The sequence below is a fragment of the Conger conger genome, chromosome 4 (assembly GCF_963514075.1).
Source record: "Conger conger chromosome 4, fConCon1.1, whole genome shotgun sequence".
Classification (NCBI taxonomy): domain Eukaryota; kingdom Metazoa; phylum Chordata; class Actinopteri; order Anguilliformes; family Congridae; genus Conger; species Conger conger.
In genome coordinates, this window is record NC_083763.1 from 73,745,104 (window position 1) to 73,767,486 (window position 22,383).

Here is a 22,383-nt window from a genome sequence, read left to right on the forward strand (position 1 = left end):
AGAGAGGGAGTGAGAGGGAGAGGGGGAAGTGAGAGAGAAAGGAGAATGAGAGAGAGGGGGAGAGAGAGAGAGAGAGAGATCTGCTTTCCATCTGCTTTGGCAATGTGTATGGATGTAGTATTTCATGCCAACAATACATTCTGAATTATAATTTTCTATTTGAATTTGAAAGGGAGACAGGGGAGGACAGACAGAAAGAGCAACACAAGGTGCAATGGGAGAGAGGGAGTGGGAGAGATACGGGTGGACTAAAGCAGGGGGTATTGAGAGAGGAAGAAAGATGGAGAGAGAGGTAGACAATTAGTTGATGGGGTGGACAGAGAAGAAGGGGAGATTAAGAGAAAGTAAATGAGAACAAGACAAGATAGAAGATAGTGGGAGAGTGAGATAGAGAGAGAGAGAGGGCAGTAGAAGAGAGAAAGAGTAAAAAAGCTGAGGTAATCCCCTCTGAGACAGTTTCTGCAGATGTCATGTCACCGTGGCAACACTGGGTCTTCAGTGCAACCCGTGTCCACGGTGATTGTGCTGTGGAGGCTTCCCCTTCCCAGAATGCTGTGTCAGCCCATTGTTAATTAAAGTAGTGTGTGTGTGTGGTTGGGGGGTGGGGGGTAGCAGGAGTAGAGCAAGAAAGAAAGACAAATAGTACTTTTAAATGCCTGGAATGAAATGGGCCAAAATTAATGTGCACCAGTGTGAGTGTATGTCGGTCAAATGTCTTACCGTGCCGTTCCCCTCCAATCGGTATCCTTTCACTCCTTTTCAGTCTGATCGACGCCTGAAAGATCTGTCTTACTCATGTCTATGTAACATCGCTGAAGGTGCAGCTATGACTTCTGTTTCAGCTCGTCTTTAAAATCAGGTCGTGGGTTTAAGAGAGCCAGTGGTGTTCTGTGAAACAAATGCACTGTAATCACGTTCCATTACATTAATGGCATTTGGCAGACGCTCTTATCCAGAGCGACGTACAGTTGATTAGCCTAAGCAGGAGACAATCCTCCCCTGGAGCAATGCAGGGTTAAGGGCCTTGCTCGAGGGCCCAACGGCTGTGCGGATCTTAATTTGGCTACACTGGGGGTCGAACCACCGACCTTGTGTGTCCCAGTCATTTACCTTAACCACTACGCCACAGGCCGCCCTGTCATGGTAAGTTTTCTGAATGAGTGTGAAGGGATGGGCGTGTAGGGACGTCTGTAACTGGGCATTTAACCTACAGCTTTAAGGCTGCATGTTTGATTCCTGGGGATGCTGATGTACCCTTGGGTAAGATTTTATAGATAAGTGCCTGAGGTTCAAAGAACCGCGGTGCCTTATTTCGGTTGTGTGACTGTAATGTTGTTGTTGTTTTTTTTTACCAGTGTCTCTGAAGTTCTGGATTTGATCATCAATGTTGCATTGAAATATTGTTAAAATCTCTTTGTTGTTTTGCCCTGAAAGAAGTAATGCATTCGTGTACCTTAATTATGCTGTTGAAACAAGATTCTGGTTGCTGTCAGAGTTATTATGTTAAAAAATGAATCAGATTAAGTTTTTAATTTAACAAATTTGGTTTAATGATTAATTTGTTTCACAATTTGGCAAAATAACTAAATTGTAAATAAGCTTTGTGTGACTTACAAAAGTAAATTTAACACGGTAATGTGCATTTAATATGAATGTCGGTTTGTTTACAGTTATTCACTTGGGTAGCTATTTTTTACTTCTTTTTTTTTTTTTCATTCCCCCGAATGCGTCTGAAAACTCACGGCAGACTTAGCTGGTTCCACACACTTGTTTTCATGAAGAAAATTGTCGGGATTGGCGGGACGTGTGTCTAAGGAAAGTTGATTTGCTTTTTCGCGTTTAGTGGACGGCTTGTTAGGTTGACCTCTGCTGTCGTGTGACTTCACGAATGAAATGAATCAATCTCCCCCCCCCCCCCCAGGTACAATTTATCAGCCCTGACACGTACCTCACAGATACATAACTACGCAAGCAGTGGTGCATTACCTCACAGTGGGAGAGAGAGATAGAGAGAGGGAGAGATGGAGAGAGAGAGGGGGAGGGTGGAATAGGATGGGGTGCAGACAGCAGGCGGGGGGGGGGGGGGTGTGAAAGACACAGAAAGAAGGAGATTGAGAGAAAGAGGGTGTGTGTGTGTGTGAAAGGAATGGGGGCAGATGAGATGTGTGTGGGAAGAGGGACAGAGAGAGAGAAAGAAGGGAAGAGAAAACGAGAAGAGTAGAAAGCTGGGACTGACAGCGTCACCAATCATAATCTCCCTTAGTTACTGAATGTATCTTTCTTACATCTCTCTCTTTCTCTCTCTCTCTCTCTCTCTTTCTGTCTGTTGTCTCTCTCATCCTATTAAGTGAGATAATCAGAGCAAAAGCCAACATCATGACCTTTGACCCTTGGCATCTGAAATTGCCCACCATTGCCTGTACCACCTGCACCACACACCCAGCTACAAAGCACCTCTATATTCTCAGCATCAGCATGTACACGCTCATTTATCCTCCTGTCCAACAAACATCTACTCTGTGCGTAGCAAATTACACAGTGCACTGAATATGGCAACACGAGACAAGCAACGTCTCGTTGTTAAATCATACGCTCCCCTGTGAATACATCCCAGTAATACACTGTTGACTGGACAATTAAAAGTAGAAAAGTAAGTTTTCTCCTCAAGAATGTTTGCATGCTTTTGTTCATCCATGCTAGCATAGCATGGCTCAGAGACATAGCATGAGAGATGAGAATTAGCAGGAGAATGGCTGCTACCAGATCTGACCTCACCCCGTGCTAAATAATACAGCTAGATTAGCTTCCTTGGCTGGGGACCATCATCCTTAGCTCAATAGGCTAATCATATCTTTTGTTGTGCGGAGTGCTAGCCAGGGATGTGATTTGAATCCCATAGCGGACTTAACCCTTTCATTCATCGAAGAAGTGGAATATTCTCCCGCACTCTTTCAGGTGAAGGCACCAGGCTGTGGTGCATGGATGAGCCTCAAACCAAATTTGGACAGGGCCTGTGCCGGCACACAATCGGCCCCTGCATCACGCAGGGTATGGCAGGGTTCAGTTGGACAGAGATCCGTGTGTCATTGCTCATCGGCGACCCCCGCTGGCCAGTAAGAGCTGCAGGGCAAAGCTGCGTATGAAAGGTCTTCCTCCGACCCTACTCTGTGCAAGCCTCGCCGCGGTCTGTGACGTGAACAGAAGCGGTTCTCGGACCGTACGTTCTGGAGGAGACACCGTGGATGTTTCAGTTCTCCCAAATTGGCAGGGTGCAGAGAGTTGGGATTTTCAGATCGATGCGGGAATGGGGTATATCCGCAACCCTTACCGACTGTAAAAAGAACATGTCTCCGCATTTCTCCGGGATGGAATTTTCCTGTTGGCCTCACTCTTACTGTTAATATCGGAGGGCACAGCGGGCGACGGCAGCTCTTACAAACAGACCCAGCGGTCTGTCTTCATTGCTGTGGTTGATGGGGCTCTGCCGTTTTGTTTGGAGCCAAAGATATCGGGAGAGGTCGCTGACCTTCTGTGCAATTGCAGCACTCTGGGTCCAAGTTAAGATTGCGGCTGAACAAAAAAAAAAGTTTTTAGCTTTAAATGTACTTAGGGTTTTGGGGTAGTGGAGATTTTTTTTTTCTTTTTTTTTCAAGCCAGGCCTGTAATTGAAATGATTGGGTAGGCAGTGGGTGAGGTAATCGCTCCTATTCATCAAACTGTTTTCATGTGGCAGACCACTAGGAGATAAGGGCTCCCTGATTAAATTGTGATACCCTACATTCCTTACAGACCCCACAGGATGTCAGTCAAGATTGGATCACGCCCCTTTGAGTTACATCACAATTACCATTACAATCCGTCGGGGGGCAGGGGAAAGGACAGGGAGTTTAGGAAGAAGCCATTTTAAAGCTTCTCGGGAAACGAAAGACGGGAATCAGAACATCCTTGACAAAAAGGCTTTTATTCAGTGTTGGATAATCATGGTTTGCCACTTAAAGGCAGTCGGGGATCTGTCAGTGTTTCACTAAGGTTACTCGCGGGGTAATCTGAGATACTTTACAACTCAGAGGGGAATACTGTCTCAGTGCCGTGACATATCCCCCCCTCACCTGTTAGAGATCTCAGTGAATCACACTTTTTTTTTGTTAAGCTGGGCTAGGCAATATTTTTTGGTAATATTTGGTGAAATTGTCTTCACATTTTGACAGCTAGCAATAAACCAACTGCTCTGGAAAAAAAAAAATCTGATATCTGTGACTGTCCCCCAGATTTTAGATAACATCCAATGAGGTCATCCCGTACCTGCCTATGAAAATTGGGGCACATACCCCCCCCTCCCCTGAGAGGCTGACTGGAGAGGAGGGGGTGGGTTTCTTCTACTGCCCAGATTTGGCTCGCACCCCAAACATTGCCTACCCCAGCTTTAAACTCACTAATCCCTCTCCCTCTCTATATCTCTCTCACTCTCTATCTCTCTCTCACTCTCTCTATCTCTATCTCTCTTTCCCTCTATATCTCTCTCTCTCTTTCCCTCTCTATCTCTCTCACTCTCTCTCCCTCTCTATCTCTCTCTCTCTCCCTCTCTATATCTCTCTCACTCTCTATCTCTCTCTCTCCCTCTCTATATCTCTCTCACTCTCTATCTCTCTCTCACTCTCTCTCCCTCTCTATCTCTCTCTCACTCTCTCTCCCTCTCTATCTCTCTCTCTCACTCTCTCTATCTCTCTCTCCCTCTATCTAGTCGTATTCCGGTCCATGAAGGATAAGATTAATTACGATATGATTGTTATTGATATTATTATTTGTGTGTTTAGCAGACACTCATATTCAGAACAATTTCGAGTCTACAGTTTTTCACAATTATCCAGTTATGACAATGTATATTCTTACTAAAGCAAAGCAACTTGCCCGTAGGTTGAAGCTGAAATGGCCCTGAGGACAGTTATAGGCTCAGTTCCTTTTTTATTTCTGATACCTCTGATACTGTTACTCATCAACTGTACATCCGCCATGAAGTGCCAACTACAGCACGCTGAACAATCCTGTCATGTGCATTCCCCACATTAATCCATTTAGCCAAAAAAGTCTAATCTTTTATCGCCCTCAGCATCAGTTCGTTACGACTGTTCAGCTGACAACAGTCCCCGATTCATATTTGTTTTAGGCATGCCCAAAAATAATGTCAGTGATGCAATGGGTTGTAATGGTAGCCAGGAATAACTTCTGAGGTGTATTGTTCCAACCTGTCTGTTTGAAGGAACTGACTTCCACACTCGGTGGTGTTTTTCAGACGCACAGGAGCACTGATGCTCTCTTCTCAGCAGATTTTTTCTGCAAGTTTTCTTTTGACAGAAGTCAATACGAAAAAAAAGCAAAACTGATGCACCGGCAGATATGAATAGTGCTATAGGCATTCCACTAAAGTTAGCATGTTTTATGCTTATTCATCCCAATAACTCTTGTATCACTCATCTAACTGGAAAAAAAAAGAAGACAGCATTGCCATCTGTCACGCAAATTAGCCATGTCTACTTAGTCTATTAGTTTAAACTAGTCTTCTTATGGATGCATAGTAAAATGTCCAGTGTCCAATTGGGCCGTATGCTCAATTTAACACTGAACATTTTACTGTTTGGTTATTTGTTGAGTGCATTTAACATTGTATGAGTAGGTTTTGTGTTTTGTGCATGACAGTGCAGGCTGAAGAAGGTGACTTTGTGCTTCGGGGTTCTTCATACTTCTGTATAATGAATAATAATCGTGTTTGTTCTAGCCCTTTGACACTGAGGGTGATGAAACTTAGGCCAATTCCACATATTTGAGACTCACAAGTCTCCCCTGCATAAGGAGAAAAAAAATGTTCCTACGTTGAGAAATAAGAGAGTTATTCGACGGAGGAGGAAATAGGAGTGCTTTTTGACACGTTATTCAGCTTCAAAGGGCTATAGATCGCTGTCTGCCTTTTCTCTCCACCTTTAAACATTTCTCGCCTTCATCTTGTGTCTGTTCTCGACCAGGTCATGGCCCCCGTGAGCAGCTGAAAGGAGGAAACCGCTACAGCCACGGTTGGGGGCTCACCCTGCGGTCCTGGGGCGTCGTCACTGAACAGCGCTCCTCGCCCAGCCTCAGGGACCCACCCCCGCCCCTCTGCCCCCCCCCTCCCCCCCTGGGAGGCAGCCCCCCCCCCCCCCCTTTTTTTTTTGTTTTCAGTCGGAGTTTACCCTCCGGATTACCGATGCTTACGAGGAACTGCTCGCTGCTGCTCCTCTGCTTTCTGATGGACAGGGGTCTGCTGTCCCCCCTGCACTCGCCGCCCCAGGGCAGGCTGGGAAAAGACCCGCCCCGCAGCATGCTGGGATTGAGGAGGAACGGAGCGCAGGGGTTCCAGAGGGTAAAGAGGGGATGGGTGTGGAACCAGTTCTTTGTGCTGGAGGAGTACATGGGGTCCGACCCCCAGTACGTGGGCAAGGTAAGGCACAATGCGGGCTCTTTCTTCTTCCGTTTTACCTGTACGAACGATGACTTTTATTGCCTGTAGTCTATAAAATATGAGATTAATTGTCAGCGGTTAAAGTGTAGGTTCTCAGCCGCTGAAGTTCTGGCTTGTCACAACTTCACATTTAACTCTCATGACAGTCAGTCCATGGTCATAGTAGACTGCTGGTAGCTATAGCCCAGTTTGTAAAACAAAAATTGTGTTTATTTTCTCCAGGTGATTTTCTGTGGCTGCGGCCTTTCAAAGCAAAGGCTCAATCAATCTGGTCTTGAAAACTCATGGTAGATGGCCAGTGGTCGAAGCAGTCTGCGGGTAGCTATCGCCTAGTTATTAAAACAACAGCGCATTGTCCTTGTATCTACCTTTTAAAACAATGGGTGATTTCCTGTGGTTTGCAGTCTTTCAAAGCAAAGGGTAGGTTGTCAATAGCTCAAGGTGTGGATATTGTCGGAATGTAGTCTGGAGAACACTTGTGTCAGAAGTTTCTATAAAAAGGGCAGGAACATCAGTGACTCAGCAAGGGGTGGGCTGTCATTGGTGGCAATCTTTAAAAGAAGTGCTAGATTGTCAGTAGGATAAATAAATTATATATTTTCATTGTTTTTGCCCTTTAAAGACAGGGGTGATTTTCAATGGCATAAAAAAAGGTGATTTTCAGGTTGTGTCTGTGAAATTAAATGAACTGCTTCACAAAAAAAAGAGAAAATAAATAGGGAAAATATTTAAAAGCTTAAAAGATATCGAGGTCAGCCTGGATAATTAATAAAGTGTGAATAATGTAGAAGTAATGTGGGCCAGACTTGAGCCACTGACTGGGGAACATGGCTCATTAAGACCCTGCGGTCCAATGGAGCTCTGCAGCACGCTGGTGTAACCCCTGCATCTGGCACACAGCCCTATGGCACTGTGTGTGTGTGTGTGTGTGTGTGTGTGTGTGAGTGTGTGTGTGTGTGTGTGTGTGTGTGAGTGTGTGTGTGTGTGAGAGTATGTGTGTGTGTGTGTGTGAGAGTATGTATGTGTGTGTGAGAGTACGTGTGTATATGTGTGTGTGTGTGTGTGTGTGTGTGTGTGTGTGTGTGTGTGTGTGTGTGAGAGTATGTGTGTGTGTGTGTGTGTGTGTGCATGCGTGTGTGTGTGTGTGTGCGTGAGAGTATGTATGTGTGTGTGTGAGAGTATGTGTGTGTGTGTGTGAGAGAGAGTATGTGTGTGTGTGTGTGTGAGAGTATGTATGTGTGTGTGTGAGAGTATGTGTGTGTGTGTGTGTGTGTGTGAGAGAGAGTATGTGTGTGTGTGACTATGTGTGGGTGGGTGTGCGTGCGTTTGTGTGTGCAGTGGAGAGTTCAGAGAAAGTGCTGATAATCGCTGGCTGGAGGATTTAGGCTAAACTCACTGCGCACTTGGCTGAGTCAGACAAGGACACGGCCCAGTCTGTGATACCACTGGACCCCAGTGGGGCTGCAGAAATGTGTGGATGAAGAAGGAGGAAGAGAGAGAGAGAAAGAGATAGAGAGCATAATGAAAGACACAGCAGCCTTTTGATTTTGCTCAGGGAAGGTATTGTTGTCATATTCATTTTCTATAAAAATGGCAATCGCACAATTGCTTTCACTAGGTGTCCATATAAATCGAGCTATATATACTGTACGTCCTTCAGTGAAGAAGAAAACAAAAGAGAGAGAAAGTGATGGAGAGAATATGTGGATATGCGGACATTTTGCAACACACCTTTATTATAACACTATGAAGAGAGATAAAGAGAGGGAGAGAGATTGATAAAGGAAGAGACTTTTGTACCCCCATTTAGAAAGTGTATTTGAGAGCGAGACTGCTACAGAGGAGGTTGTCTTAGGCGGTACAATGCCTCGCGTTTCTCATGCGGAGAAAGCTAATTCGGCTTTGATGGAGACAGAGGCAGAAACAGAGACAGACAGAGATTTGTCTGACTCGTGTTTAATCGCTCAGAGTCTCAGCGTGGTCACAGTGTAACCCTCCACCCTGCCAGAGTGGGACTCTGTGAACACAGGAGGACAGAGCTCCCCCCCCCCCCATCCCTCCATCCCTCCATCCCTCCGTTAATCCAGTCCCTAATCCGCTTTTCTCCTCCAGCAGGGCCGCTGCCTTCTGCTGTGATCCCGACTGTATTCATTTATGTGTCCCGTCGTATCAGATCTCATTTCGCGAATTTCAGAGTGCATTAAGGAGGGTGAAATCAATATATTTTGGGATGCCCGCCAGGAGGTTCTATATTTATTTTGTGATTGCACAGCAGACGTATATAAACAGCAAAATGAGCGGTTTATGAATTCATGACTTTGCAGGAGTGACAGTAAAAAAAAAAACATCATAAAATGATGACTCTCATAAAACTGACAGAGGCCCGTCTGGTCTTTTTTTTCAACCTCTTGCTTTTTAAATATTTATGTTGGTTGCACTTTAGAATGCAAGCCAATAGAACATTAATTATTGCATTATAAATGCTTTATAAACACGTTATTGATGTTTTATCCAGCATTAGTACAAGTGTGTTTTCACTTTTCGATCATACACAGGCCGTGTGAGTGCCTTACTAAACACCAACAGTGTCATTATCTGGGATTCATCATTCGTGATTTAGCAGTTTAATAAGAACGTGTTTTAATACTAATTTTCTTTTCTTGATAGAAAATGCTCTGAGTGTAGTGTGGACTGGAGTTTTAAAAATGAAAGTTATTCAAGGTCGCTGCCTGAGGCTATGGCAGTGTTAGCAGCAGTAGTAGTTTTAATGTTTTAATTGCAGTTGTAAATAACTTGAACTGGACATATATTGGATGGAAAGTCCAGCTTTTAAATATTTATTTGCCAACACTTTTCAAATCAGGCTAGATTAATTTTCTTTCACTGATACAGTTATTAATTAACTACCGAGAAGTCAGTCTGAACAGCTCTGTTTATATATTTGTACATCGTTAATTCATTTTAACAGCGGCACAAGTTCATGTCAATTAATATTCAAATGGCAACAATGTATGTATTTGTTAATGGTCAACTAATTATACATTTATGCCATGGTTTGATAGTATATAAATATTAATGTAACAAATACACTAGTTAGGAGTTTGCAAATACATTAACTCATGAAAAGTTAATTTCAGGCTTAATTAATACATTTGTCAGTTAAGTAATGTTAACAACTATATTTATTTAATGCTGATTCATGTACCTTATTTTAAAGTGTGGCCAGTGTTAAACCAGCTTCAGCCATACAAAATTAACTCTAAAAGAGTCCAACGAGGACACTGTTTCTGTTGAGGGACTGTTTTTCTGTGTGTGTTCCGGAGAGCTTTTTACGATTATTTTAATTTATTTATGTATTATTTATTTATTTTATCAAATTCCAAGCCATTATTTGTATTAGGTATGAAGTAAGTGCTATGGATGGAAGTTAAAAACTGACACTTCTAGCTTTTTAAATCTGCCCCAGCACTGTTCAAATTTACTCCCGCTCTCCCCAAATCTCCTCGTGCTCTGCTCAGATCAGCTCTTCTTTGCACAAAACCGCTCCAGAGTTGTTTAGCTGCGTTTCAGAGATGCCCAGGTCAGCTTTGGCCAGTTTGGCCACGCTGCAAGACTTACAAGTGTTTCTCTCACTTCCTAGTTTCGTAAACTTTTCTTTTTTCCCTTTTCTTTTAGCTCCACACAGACACTGTGCAAGGAAATAACTGACTGATTGCCTCCTACCGCCCCCATTAAAGGCATTTGTAGAGTGAATCACTCAGCCCTGCCTGAGAAAACCTTAAATACTGTAATCTGCTGGCTCCAAATGAGGGCAGTCTACCCGGCGGATCGCATCTCTTAATTACCCGAAGTGCTCAGACATCGTGTTTCCCCCAGAGGTCCGCTGGAGGAGGACACGGTCATGGGGGGAGACTGGTAGCTGTGGCTACAGGGTTATGGTCATCCTAACCACCAAACGGGAGCCTGTAGGCTGTGGTCACAGGGTTATGGTCATCCTAACCACCGACAGGGAGCCTGGAGGCTGTGGTCACGGGGTTATGGTCATCCTAACCACCAAAGGGGAGCCTGGAGGCTGTGGTCACGGGGTTATGGTCATCCTAACCACCGACAGGGAGCCTGGAGGCTGTGGTCACGGGGTTATGGTCATCCTAACCACCAAACGGGAGCCTGTAGGCTGTAGTCACGGGGTTATGGTCATCCTAACCACCGACAGGGAGCCTGGAGGCTGTGGTCACGGGGTTATGGTCATCCTAACCACCAAAGGGGAGCCTGTAGGCTGTAGTCACGGGGTTATGGTCATCCTAACCACCAAAGGGGAGCCTGGAGGCTGTGGTCACGGGGTTATGGTCATCCTAACCACCAAAGGGGAGCCTGTAGGCTGTGGTCACAGGGTTATAGTCATCCTAACCACCAAACGGGAGCCTGTAGGCTGTGGTCACGGGGTTATAGTCATCCTAACCACCAAAGGGGAGCCTGTAGGCTGTGGTCACGGGGTTATGGTCATCCTAACCACCAAAGGGGTTGCTAGAACATTCTCTGCCAGAGGGCTCATTAGTCATGTTGTCGTGTTGTTGTTCTGCTTATTTACTGGTTTGGTCCCTTGGCTCAGCCAGGTTATTTATTTATTTATTTATGTTCCGAGATGGTGTTTCGCTGCTTTTTTCACCATGGTAACCACATGCACCAGGTGCAGAACGCCCTGAGCTTATCAACAGTCGACCAGCGTGGTGCCTTTAAAACAGCACACGCGTGTAGAGGCAGCCTGAAGCCTTGGGGCCAGCGTACATGACCAGGACTTGGAAGGTTGGTGGCTCAAGCCCCGGTATAGCCATAACAGGATCTGCACAGCTTTTGAGCCCTTGAGCAAGGCCCTTAACCCCACATTGCTCCACGGGGGATTGTCCCCTGCTTGGTCCAATTAACCAATTGGTCCAAGTCGCTTTGGATAAAACATCAGCTCAGTAACTGCGATGCAATGCATAATACACAGGTGTCATTGACGGCGTTTGGATTGTATGCTATTTAAAAACGTAAGTCTATTGAACTGAAACAGTATGAATCCTCATACTATGTGGTTTCTTTATTTATTCATTAAATAATGAATTCATTCAGAAGTTACTCAAAAAGTTATTCCAAAAATAAGACATTGCAGCTTTTACTGTGATTATCACAAAATGCATCCGTCTGGAATGAACAATATCATAACTCAATGAATAACAGTCGGGGGTAGCTTTTGTCACTCTAGATAAGAGTGTCTGCGGAGTGATTGTAATGTAATGTAAATGACGCTTTTTAAAGCATTGTCTTGCATTTCCTAATGAGTGTAATACAAGCCCCGCATGAGAAAGGCTCTATAGCAGTCTTTGCCCGGACAGACACAGTTCACAGTCCTCTTCAGATGCGTTATCTGCGCCGTGCATTGAGAGCAGCCTCCCCACCATGGCCTACAGACACGGCCCAGTCCCAATGGGAGAGACACGCTCTTCCGCCTAATGGCCAATAAGCAGCCTTTTGATGGACGATATTTTTTAGGACAGCGCCTCGCCTCCTTCGAAACTAATTTCGACTCATCAGGAAATAAACGCACAGGAACCTCCTGAAAGGGATGTAAAATAATTGCATAAGTAACGTGTGACAATCGGCTACTGACTAAGAGGTCATAGCTCTGCTATGTCTACGTATTTCAGACTTAAATTTGAATTGGTTCTGGAACAGATGTGTGGGTGGTGTTTTTGACTCTGCTATGTCGCATTTAAGACATTTATGGGTGGTCACAATGATGAAAAGAACGTCTGAGCCTTAGGAGACAGCTGGGGAATGTATCGCGGTGGCAGGAAACTGAAAAAGTCCTTGTAAGATCAAGGTTTGGCTCCCACACTGAAGAGCTCAGTTAACTTTGTCAGCAAACACTCATTTATGTCTGTGGACATACACTCAGGGAGCCTGTTATTATGTATTTATAAGACTTGTTTTTTAGACTTCTACTGCTGTAGCCTATCCACTTTTTTGCACCATTCTTTGCAAACTCTAGACACTTATGTGCATGAAAATCCCAGTTTCTGAGATACTCAAACCACCCTATCTGCCACCAACAATCATTCCACGGTCAAAGTCACTTTTTTCCCCAATTCTGATGATTGATGTGAACATTAACTGAAACTCCTCACCTGTATCTACATGATTGTATGCATTGCATTGCTGCCACACAATTGGCTCATTAGATAATCACATGAATAAGTAGGAGTAAGTAAAATGTTCCTAATAAAGTGCTTGGTGAGTGTATAATGCACTACTCTTCAGGAAAACTTAAAAAGAAATAAGGACTGAGTAAATTATAAAAAATATTGCTTGCCCCCAATATCACTCAGAGTAGAATGTCTGCAATGCTCTGCTTGAAAAGACAGCACACATCATGGTTATCAAATTATCCCCAATCTTGTAGTCGGGGAATAACTCAGCATGTAATAAGGAAGGTATATATGCATATCTTCTCAGAGTACAAACTCTTAAGAATGAGTTTATTAGGACATTATTAAGAGGAATGAGAGATGGAGTATGACCACAATACTGGCAGATGGAGACTCAAGTCCCCAGACACACTGAAGGATCATCTTAAGGGTTATGACTCAGTTACTCTGTGAACTACAGCAAGTCTCTCCAACATGCTCCCTCTTTTTAGAATACATGCGCTGTTCTAGTTTATTATGTTTATTATGTGATCGCACTGTTCTAGTTCATTATGTTAATTATGTGATCACACTTGTTCTAGTTTATTATATTCATTATGTGATCGCACTGTTCTAGTTAATTATGTTAATTATGTGATCACACTTGTTCTAGTTTATTATATTCATTATGTGATCGCACTGTTCTAGTTAATTATATTCATTATGTGATCGCACTGTTCTAGTTCATTATATTCATTATGTGATCGCACTGTTCTAGTTTATTATGTTTATTATGTGATAACACTGATATAGTTTATTATGTCTAGTGGGTTATAGCACTGTTAGTGTATTATGATATAGCACTGTTATAGTCTATTATGTTAATTGTGTTATAGCACTAATATAGTTAATTATGGTTATTATGTTATAGCATTAATATAGTTTGTTATTTGTATTATGTTACAGCACGATTCCGATTCTTGTTGATTTAATACACGGACATTTGCTGTGTTGCAGCTTTGAGCTTAACTTCAGTGCTGTAAATATAAAACATTGGACAATAAAATAAGATAAAGATGACATTAAACAACCCAGGGTCATGCACAGACCTTATTTGCAGGCATGTGCTCAAAATAAAACCTGTACCTGTGGTTTGCTGGACTGTAGAAAATGGTGTCCTGGAAATGAAAGACCGGTGCGAGATCATGTGGGTGTGCTCGCTCCACGCAGATAGACTCCTTTCACCCTGTAACCCACAGGTGAAATCAGGTTCAGGACTCTCAGACAATAGGGCTCTTTGGGCTGTCCCCCTAGGGCAAGCCTTTTTAGATCTTTATGGAACCCTCTGTCACATATTTTGGGTAGCTCGTAGCCTAGTGGCTAAGGTACATGACCGGGACTTGGAAGGTTGGTGGTTCAAGCCCTGGTGTAGCCACGATAAGGTCTAAGCAACTGTTTGACCCTTGAACAAGGTCCTTAACCCCACATTGCACCAGGGGGGGATTGTCCACTGCTTCGTCTAATCAACTGTAAGTCACTTTGGATATAAGTGTCAGCTCAATAACAAATAGTTTTTAGTATTATTATTAGGTGTGATGTGTGAAAGCCATGCTGACAAAGAACCATTTTATGCAACAAAGAACCCATTAACTAGATACCGTCAGGTTGATCCTAGTACCTGTTGAGACGGGTGCGTGGGGGGTTGGACCCAAAATGCACGATTCAGACAAAAGGGGTGTAATAAAGTCCCGTCAGGGCTTTATTCAGGAAATGTCCAGTGAGCGTAGTCAAAAAACAAGCAATGTTCATACACGTGAAATCCAGCCAAAAACCAAAGTACAGTACCGAGGGAGAAGGCAGTCTCGTAATCGGTACACCATGCAAAAAGTCCAGTAGCCAGGAAAGCTGTCAGCGGGGCAGAAGAACAGGCGAACGGTAGGCAGGCTCAGGGTTGATGACGGCGCAAGATTCAAGACGGAAGCCTGCTCCGCGGGGGAAAAGCACAAAGACAGCAGGCAAGTCGTGGTACAGGCAGGCAATGGTCAACAAAATAGAAGTGAATAAACTTTGGTCAATAAACAGGCTTGGATCATAACGGGTAGACAATGGCTTGACAAACCCGCTAAAGAGTGCACAAACAGGGACAAACAGGAGGCAACAATTTTGCAAAGACATGACATGGAACTGAGCTATATATGCAGGTGTAGACAGGTGTAGACAATTAGCTTGAGAGCAGCATGAGAATGGAAATAAAGTGTGGAGGATTGACAAGTTAACAAGATAATTAGTAATCATTAGTCATAAACCTATCCTGCCCTAGCATTAGTAAATTAGTAAATGACATGCACAAGAAACGTAAGGTAACATGAACACATGGTTAGAATGTTAGTATTGCCCAATCCTGATCTAAAGTTAGTAGATTAGTAAGAAGACAAGGGAAATTGAAACAATTCGGGAAGGGTGAGTGACAGAAAGGGAGAGAGAGAAAGCATGAATGCAAGGTTTGCAGAAAGACATGAAAAAGTGTATGCTAAACAATGAACGGAACACAACATGAAACAAACATAAATCGTAACATGAATAAACTAAATAACGTGGCAAGACAAGACTTAACAATTAAATCATAACAACGAAACATGAAACGCAACATGACATGAAAATCAAATGTAACAAGAAATAAAGCATAACAACATGGCGAGACTAGACTAACATAACACGTGACATGACAATAACGTAACTAAGACAACGACTAAACATGAAACATGACGTGACACCTGTGATCTTAAGGTTCCTTCTGGAACCATTTTGTTTTCCTGGAAGTGTGTGAATGAGACTAGAGAGGGTTGGGCAGGCTGGTGGTGAGTGAGCTCCATCAGGGAAGTGACAAAGCAAGGCCAGAGAAGTGGCTGTAAGCCGTAATTTTCTTCACTCGTTTAGCCAGGCCTGGATCCCATCCGCACTAATACGCGGCAGCGCTGCCCGTTTCCTGACATGATCCGGGGAGATAGGACGGTGAGGAGAGGAGAGCGGCGTGCGCGGTATCTAAAGGAGAAGCAGTAATTACCCAGTATCCAGGCCTGGGCAGGCCAGGAATAAAGTGGCTTTTGGGAAATTAAGTTGCTTTTGCTGGTGAACTGTGCTGGATTTGGGGGCGAATTTTCAATCAGATGCGCTGCCATGCCAGAAAACGTGATTTAATTTCAGTTCAGTGCGCTGGTGCAACGGATGTTTCTTCATCCAACTTCAATCATAATGATAGCAGGAGTAGTTTTAGCAGTAGTACCAGGCAGTCGGAGATAGTAAAAGTTAAAAATCCTAATTTGACAAGTCATATATACTGTTTGTATAATGTAAGCCATGAATATTAATGCATTCATTCATTGTTGTTGAAGTCTCCTTTACTGTATACAAGTATACATTCACTGAGCACTTTATTAGGTAGACCTGTACACCAGCTTGTTAATACAATTATTTAATCAGCCAATGATGTGACTGAAACTAAATGCATAAAAGCATGCAGATGTGGTCAAGAGGTTTGGCTGTTTTTCATACCAAATGTCAGAACACGGAAGAAATGTGATCTAAGTGGTTCTTACTGTGGAATGACTGTTGGTGCCAGACAGGTTTTAATATCTCAGAAACTGCTGATCTCCTGGGATTTTCACGTGCAGCGGTCTCTTTAAAGACTGAGAATGGTGCAAAAAGCATCCAGTGAGCAGCAGTTCTGCGGGCGGAAACACCTCGTTAATGAGAGACGTCAGGGCCAGACTGGGGAAAGCTGCCAGGAAGGTGACAGTAAAGCAAATAACCACACATTACAACAGTGGTATGCAGAAGAGTATCTCTGAACACACAACGCTTCAAACCTCTAAGTGGATAAGCTACAGCAGTAGAAGACCAATAAGTCTAAAAAATAGGTCTAATAAATACCTAATCAAGTACTCGCTGAGTGTATAACTCAGTTTAAGCGCATTTTATTTCCTTTCCAAATGCAAGTCATGTTTGCCGCTGAGTCACCTTGCCAATAACAAACAGAAAACAGAAGTGAGAGAAACTAAGAGTTATATTAGATTTGTTTAAGTCAATATTTTCACACTTGATTACCTGTTTCCCTCCCTTAATGGGCCCGGTTCGCACGAACACAGTCTCTCTCACTTACTTTTAATTTGTGATGTAGCCGTTCCCCCCCGGGACGTGACTCACAGGCGTGCTGAATTAGTTTAATTTATTGAGACAGATCGTAACCCCGCACAGCAGTGGCATATTTAAAATGCATCGCAGACCCTTAACTTCAACCCGGAAAATAAGAAATAAAAGGCGGCTCTCAGGGACTGATGTGCTTTCAGCACGCCCGTCTCGCGTTAGGGCACGTCCCGTGCACCGGGGCCGGGAGGTCCCGCTTACTGCAGACGCTCCTCTCAAAACAAAATCATCTCCCAATCTGCGCACTGGCCATTTGCAAATGAAAACATAAAAAAAATAAAAAATAATAATAATTATAAAACATAAAAATAAACCGATTTTAAAAAGCGCCATCCCCTGCTGTGTGGTAAATCCGGCCCCGGCCAATCAGGACGAAGCAGGCCGATGAGGTCAGCACGCAGACGGCGGGAGCTGTCCTTCTCGTGTGCCAGGAATCGCTACGGCAACGGCAGCCTCTCAGTACGGGTGCCAGAGAGCCGAGCTCTCTCCCCGGATGAGTGCCGCTGTCAGGCTGCTTAATCACACACAGAGGTCACTAATGGACTGATCCCGTCCACAGTCATATGCTGCGTTATATATCAGACGCTATATGCTTGGGCTACTGTAATAGGCTGATTGAAATGTCCTAAAGCCTTGTTAATAGTGCATACCTATTATTATGAGTATGGTTATTACTATTATTATTGTATGAGCCTTTATCTAGAGTGACACACTTTATATCTTCATCATACTACCCATTTACAGTATATAGCTTGATATTATTATTGGCTGTGCACCACATTTAAATGGAACCTGCAACCTCTCGCATAAAAAGACTGGTTCCGTTCACTGTGACCCCAGAGTCTTCATCATGACCTGATGCCATGACACCGAAACGTACAAATCATTCCGGGGTGCAGCAAAACAGCGTGCAATCAGCTTACAGTTCAGGGCAGAGATTATCGCTTTAGAGAAACACACACCCACCGTGTGTCTCTGTGTGAGAGTTCACGCTCGCAGGTACTCTGAAAGCCTCAAACAAACTCCGTCTAGATTGTTCCCAGCATGCGTGACTGGGCCCTCAGCGGACTCCTGGGGGCTGTCTGTGGGACTTTGGCCTTGTGCCTCCTCTCTGGACTCAAACCAAAGTTTGAGCTCCTTTATCCGTAGCCACACACACACCCCCATGTGGGCCGGGGCAGGGGCATATTCCGGTATGTTTCAACATTGCAGGACAGGTCCATCCCGACACACAGGGAACAAGGCCAAAGGCATATGTACGGTCAAGTTTCTATATGTGTGAATACTGTACGCCATTTCAGATTCACATTTTGTTGTTTTATTTTAATAGTAAAACTGGTGACATTTCCAGCTGAAGCAGGAGCCATTGGTACAGCATGCACGGTTCATTTTATTCTGTTTTGTCTTGTTTTTCCTCAAGGGTCTGCAGAATGAAGAATGTTTTTATTCTTTCTACCAAGTGGCCAGTTTGTTCTTTCTATTTTGTGGCCCTGATCTCCAAAAGAGACAAAGTTGCATAACTGCACTGTCGTAATATAAGAGCAAATTGAGACATAACATTTCTCAGCACTTAAAGGTCTTAGAATAGACTGGTATGGATGCATTTTAAAAGAAAGGTGAAACCACAGGCTAAACCACAGTCCTAAAAAAACATGTGAGCCATGCTAAAGGCATATTCTGTGTGTTTTTATTTTCTTATACCCTAATGTCTGATGTAAAGTGCCTTGCATTAGATATCGTATGAAATGTCCTATGCATACAAACTTGCTAAATGGTTAGGGATGGATTCCTGACCATCCTATTGGCTGTGATGATAGAGAGTCACATGAGCTTGCGCGTAATTGGACGTAATCTCACATAGGGGAGTTATTGGAGGGCTGCAGTCAGCAGAACCGGACTGGAGCAGACGCCCTTAGCAGCTCCTCCGGTTGAACAGGCACCAGCGGTCTGTCTGTGCCGCCGCTAACTGCATCAGCAGCACTGATGGATGGGAGAGAGAAGCCAAGTGATGGCTGGCTCTGTGGGGCTCAAATAAGGAGGAATTCATAAAGGTTATTCATTTGAATAAAAGTCAATGAAAACATTTCTTTTTCTTTAAAGGGCAACAGCGTTTTCTACAATGTCTTGTTTACCAACTCGGTTTTTTTCAGGTGACAGTTGGCTGTATCTCCTGTCTCATTGATGCCCCCCACCGCCCCCGCCCCCCCGAACGCCCCCCTCCCCCCAACCCCTGGGCGTATTCCTCCTCGACATTAAAGATAGATTCATGGCCGTCTTCCCAACACTGCTTTCATCTTTCAGCAGGATCATATCTTCAGGCAATAAACCCTTTTTATGCCGCCTTTATGAGCTGATTGATTGCCACTTCCAAACAATGAAAGTTTCAGGCGCGCTATAACGGAGGTGGGTGGGAATGAAGTCCCCACTCAGGTAACGAGTCTTGAGAAAATAAAAATAGATTACAGTCTGGGACGTGAGCGGTTGCGGAACAGCCTGTAGCCCTGTAGGGGATGACTGCGTCGCAACGCCCGGGGGGGGGGGGGGGGGGGGTGCCGGTTAATACATCACAGAGACATGATCACAATGATGTAGGGTCACAGCAGCCAGCGCGTAATTGGACGTGTAGACGGCGGTCTGGGACGTGGGAACGGCCGCAGGAGAGCGTGGGACGAGGCATCCCGACGCTCGGGGGTTCCACGGTTAATACATCTCGGAGACGCGACCGCGGGATCGCTCCCTCCCCTCGCGGCCGAAACCGCGGAAAAGCGATCCCACCGGTGACACTTAAGCTAATGGGAGTGACGTCAGCGCGTTCGGCAAAGTGTCCGGCCCCAATCGGGGCAGCCCATTACAGCGGCACGCCTAATGTACAGAGCGTCTACGCGCGGAGAAGTCGAGGGGACTGATTTATTTCCTCCGACAGGGAGGAATAGGCTGGGAAGCGCTGGGGTCCTCTACGCGTTTGAATTACTTACCCGCAGAGTGAGTGGCTTCCGTGGAAGTCGGCTGCAGTTGCGTACGGTTGCCACTAGAGGGCTGCTGAAGAAGGAGTACTTGTTGAAAAGAAGTGCACTCGCTTCACAATAAAACAAATTAGCCTGGGGAAAAATCTTCCCTGCCCCGTTGTCAGGTTGGAGATAAATCATAGTGTTTGTTTTGTCTTTTTTTTTTTTCTCGAGGGTCTGCAGAATGAAGAATGTTTTTATTCCCTCTACCAAGTGGCCAGTTTGTTCTTTCTACGGAGAACAAATTTCTACATTTTATGTGCAACAAACTAGTTTGTAGCCCCGTTCTCCAAAAGAGACAAAATTGCATAATTTCTCAGCACTTGAAGGTCTGAGAACAGACTGGTATGGATGTATTTTAAAAGAAAGGTGAAACAGGTGAGATTGGTCCTGAAAAACACGTTTAGCCAGTCTGGCTAAAGGCACATGCCTCACACAGAGGAGGCTTTCAGTGAGTGTCTGATTACTTCGCTTGCGTCATTTTCTGCAACACAGTAAAATATCCAGTGTTAATTCATTACATTACATTACAGTCATTTACTTACACTTTTATCCAAAGCGACTTACAGTTGATGAGACTAAGCAGGGGCCAATCCCCCCTGGAGCGATATGGGGTTAAGGGCCTTGCTCAAGGGCCAAATAGCTGCACAGATCTTACTGTTGCTACACTGGGGCTTGAACCACAAACCTTCCAGTCAAGCACTTTTGCCCCTTACAGAGTACACATGGCACCAACTGGGAATGTATGTACACTCTAAGAGTTGATTTCATGCTGAAAATTTTACTGTGTACCATTGTACCGTTCAAATAAATGGCACTGTTGTGGGCAATTAAGAAGCACATGACGGATTTTTTGAAAATAAGTTTCAGGGGAAAAGAGTATCAAGATGTCAAGCTCTTCCCAAGGACAAGGCCTACGAACAAATCAATGATTTATTCATTTTACATAATGTTTCAGTCCGATTATACGGGACAATTTCCGAATGCAACAATGGCCTTGATGACTTGATGCTGGAATGGAACAACATTGTTAAGGATTTCATTTTAACACTGGATTGGAAGTGGCATAATCACCAATATGAAATTATGCCCAAATAATTTAATTTCGATTTAGCGTTTTAGGACAATGGCTTTGTCGGAGGCAGCCGCATTTCAGACATGAATCAATTTGGCGTGATTGCGGTACATAAAATTAGGTGTGAGGTTTTGGCAGGATTCTGGCTCCCCATTGTAGTGCGTTTAGGAGCTGAAGGACATTAACAATGGTAATGACTGCCGGGCTGGCGGAGAATGTTTATGACTCACATCACTGACAATAGTGCACATATGATTTATCATAAATAATGAAATAAATAAATAAGCACAGTCCCCTCATCAGTATACTGCTGTACCAACCGATACTCCTACTAATGCTAATGCTACTGCTCCTACTCCTACTGCTACTACTACTACTACTACTACTACTACTACTACTAATGCTACTGCTACTGCTACTACTGCTACTACTGCCGGTGTTGCTACTGCTACTACTACTACTACTACTGCTACTAGTAATATTACTGCTACTACTACTGCTACTACTGCTGCTGCTACTGCTACTACTATTACTGCTACTGCTACTAATACTATTACTGCTACTACGACTGCTACTACTACTACTACTACTACTACTACTACTACTACTACTACTGCTACTACTACTACTACTACTACTACTACTACTACTACTGCTACTACTGCTGCTACTACTACTACTAATGCTGCTACTACTACTACTACTACTACTACTACTGCTACTACTGCTGCTACTACTACTAGTACTACTACTACTACTACTACTACTACTACTGCTACTGCTACTGCTACTGCTACTCCTACTACTGCTGCTACTGCTGCTACTGCTACTGCTACTACTACAACTACTACTGCCTAGTAGTAATAACAAGTAGTAATAACAATAAGTTTAACTTTCTGAACTGTCCACCATTTTACACTAGCATATGGATGTAGATTGATAATATGCAAGAGTCCCGTGTCCCATTTTAAGGTCCTTCTTTCATTCACATTGATATTCTGAGCTCTATTGATACATTCTGATTAATAACCCAGATTACACGGCGGGTAATTTACCCGCTGAATGCAATAACACTTTCTATTACGTGAGACGGTGTGGAAATTTGGAGAAATATTTGCTTTGCAGAAATAAATTACAGCAATAAATAAATGTCACCTTGCCGCTGAAGTGCCGTGGCCGGTCTGGAATCTCGGTGACTTCATGTTAGGCGGAGATGAATGCTTGTTTTGTGTGATGAACGGCGATAAACTTGAGGGCCAGTTCTGACGTGATGCAGTAAAGCGTGCAAGGGATTCAGTAACTCAGAAACCTTAACTGCGTCGACGTGGTTCCCAGTGCACTTCTAAGGGCCAGGAACATTTGCATTTTAAGGTGTTTCAGCACAGCTTTTTTATTTTAATTTTATATATTTATGGTAGATATACACTCACCAAACACTTTATT

At 43.9% G+C, this 22,383-nt stretch overlaps 1 protein-coding gene across 5 annotated transcripts in view; it reads left to right on the plus strand.

The window, feature by feature from the left end:
* The first annotated feature begins 6,235 nt into the window (after positions 1–6,235).
* LOC133126169 (cadherin-12-like) overlaps positions 6,236–22,383 on the plus strand; it is a 102,283-nt gene continuing 86,135 nt past the window's right edge. For all 5 annotated transcript variants that reach the window (XM_061238086.1, XM_061238089.1, XM_061238090.1 and 2 more), the window contains exon 1: positions 6,236–6,469. In XM_061238086.1, the coding sequence (XP_061094070.1) occupies positions 6,236–6,469 (234 nt within the window). The remainder of the gene's footprint in view (positions 6,470–22,383) is intronic.